The 1,729-nt window shown below is 55.9% G+C and overlaps 1 protein-coding gene across 1 annotated transcript; it reads right to left on the reverse strand.

Moving 5' to 3' along the window:
• Window positions 1–728: 728 nt before the first annotated feature.
• lratd1 (LRAT domain containing 1) lies at window positions 729–1,517 on the reverse strand. The gene has a single exon (XM_070926430.1). The coding sequence runs from the start codon at window positions 1,515–1,517 to the stop codon at window positions 729–731; it is 789 nt and encodes a 262-aa protein (XP_070782531.1).
• Between the last annotated feature and the right edge of the window lie 212 nt (window positions 1,518–1,729).

Raw genomic sequence — 1,729 nt, forward strand, 5'->3', positions numbered from 1 at the left:
GCTGTGGAGCAGGATGACAGCATTGTGAAAATGACAGTACTCTTGTTATGGCAAAAAGGGCTTTGTTTAGGCAACTGCGTAGCCATCTGGGACTGTCAGAGGTCTATGAATTAGTGGATCTGTGTTATGGTCAGTCCCGGTCTTAAAGCTAACAGTAAAAAAATAGAAGGGAGACTTTTCCAGAGCCATCCCAGATCCTATCTTTCACCCCCCTCCCCCCTCCCCATCTCTCCCTCTCCCGGTCTCACCGTCTGGTCTGCCGCAGCAGGCGCCCTACGCCGAGAAGGGGCCAATCCCATTATCCCGACAAATGAAACAGAAAACCAAACCGAGCCTGTGTGCGCTATGTGCGGTCTGTAAAGGTGATTTCGCTGTTCGGGGCAATGGGTTTAGTAGAAGTCGTGTGTCCCTCTCAGCACGAATTTGTAAATCTGAAGGGGCGTTGTCTGTTTCTATGGCCGCTCTCTCTCAGTTTTCAACACTCTGCAATTTGATGGAAATTCCACAGAGCTCCTGTGGTCCAGACACAGCCCGGGGTCCATCCGCAACAGACAGACAGTCCAAAACCAACAGGTCCTTGCAGTATGTGCGTGTGTGTGCGTGTGTGTTTGTGTGCGCGCAAAAACTGTGCGTCCGTGAGAGTTGGCGAGAAGAGGCAGCGGGGGGGGGGGGGGGGGGTGAGGGGAGAAGGGGGATGTGGAGGAGAGGATATCAAACGGAATCCCTGATCACTCCTTGCCCCCGTTAACCAAAGACAGCTCTTTGAGAATTCCACTGGCGTCCACTCGCCTCCTCTCCCGGATCATGTCCTCCAGGCTGCGAAAGACCAGAGTGTGCACCCCGCTGCCGGACAGATGCACTTTGAGGAAATACTGCTGCTCCGCTGAGTGCGCCTCTCCTCCGGCTTTGAACTCCCGTTTCCCAAAGCGGCACCAGGCTGCGAAACTTTCCGAGTTGGTCCAGCATATCTCCTCGCTGCTCAGGCCCAGGTGTCCCACTGCGTTCTGCATCACTAGGTCAGGAGGAAGCGGCCGGTACCGGTATCGATTGTTGACTATCCTCCCGTGGCGGCCGTTGCTGATCTCAAGCAGGCTGTCCTTGCGGATCTCGCCCTTGTGCAGATGAATGACCCGGTCGTCCTGCTCGTAGATGGCCCAGTGGGGGGCTTGCGCGGTGGCCACCAGCTCCAGCAGGTCCCCCGGTTTGCACATAGTCAGCAAAGTTTTGGCCGAGTACACGTTCAAGTCCTCGTTCTCCCGCAGCTTGGAGAAGATGCATTCCTGGGAGCAGAAGGCTGAGTACTCCACCTCGCTGACCGAGAAGGGTCCCTCCTCGGCCGGGCTGTGGTCCTTGGTGAAGCCGCAGTCGGACGGAGTGCGGTCGTCCACCTCCTCCTCTTCGTCAGAGAAGAAGTAGGCGACGCCGACCCGAAGCTCGTCCTTCTCCAGCCCGGACGGATCCCCCGTGGGCAGTTCGCTGTAGTTGAGGTGGGTGATCCGATCCAGTTGATTTCCCATCAATGACCTGGCAAGGCAGAGGCATGGACTGCGGTGTCTGAGAGGGACAGAGAGAGAGAGGAAGGGAGGGGGGGTCAATAGCGTAAAACACAAACACCTTTCATAGAACAAGGCACATTATGCACAAACGCTTGGCTGCATTTAAAGCCCTTTGCTGGATAGATAAGAGAGTAGCCTAAGAAAGCCTCGACACTTCTGATCAGTCGCCTGTT

Source organism: Enoplosus armatus, chromosome 19 (assembly GCF_043641665.1).
Source record: "Enoplosus armatus isolate fEnoArm2 chromosome 19, fEnoArm2.hap1, whole genome shotgun sequence".
NCBI classification, from domain to species: domain Eukaryota; kingdom Metazoa; phylum Chordata; class Actinopteri; order Centrarchiformes; family Enoplosidae; genus Enoplosus; species Enoplosus armatus.

Bases quoted from the DNA above. Each gene is read 5' to 3' on its own strand.
- lratd1 (XM_070926430.1), bottom strand. From the start codon at position 1,517: ATGGGAAATCAACTGGATCGGATCACCCACCTCAACTACAGCGAACTG.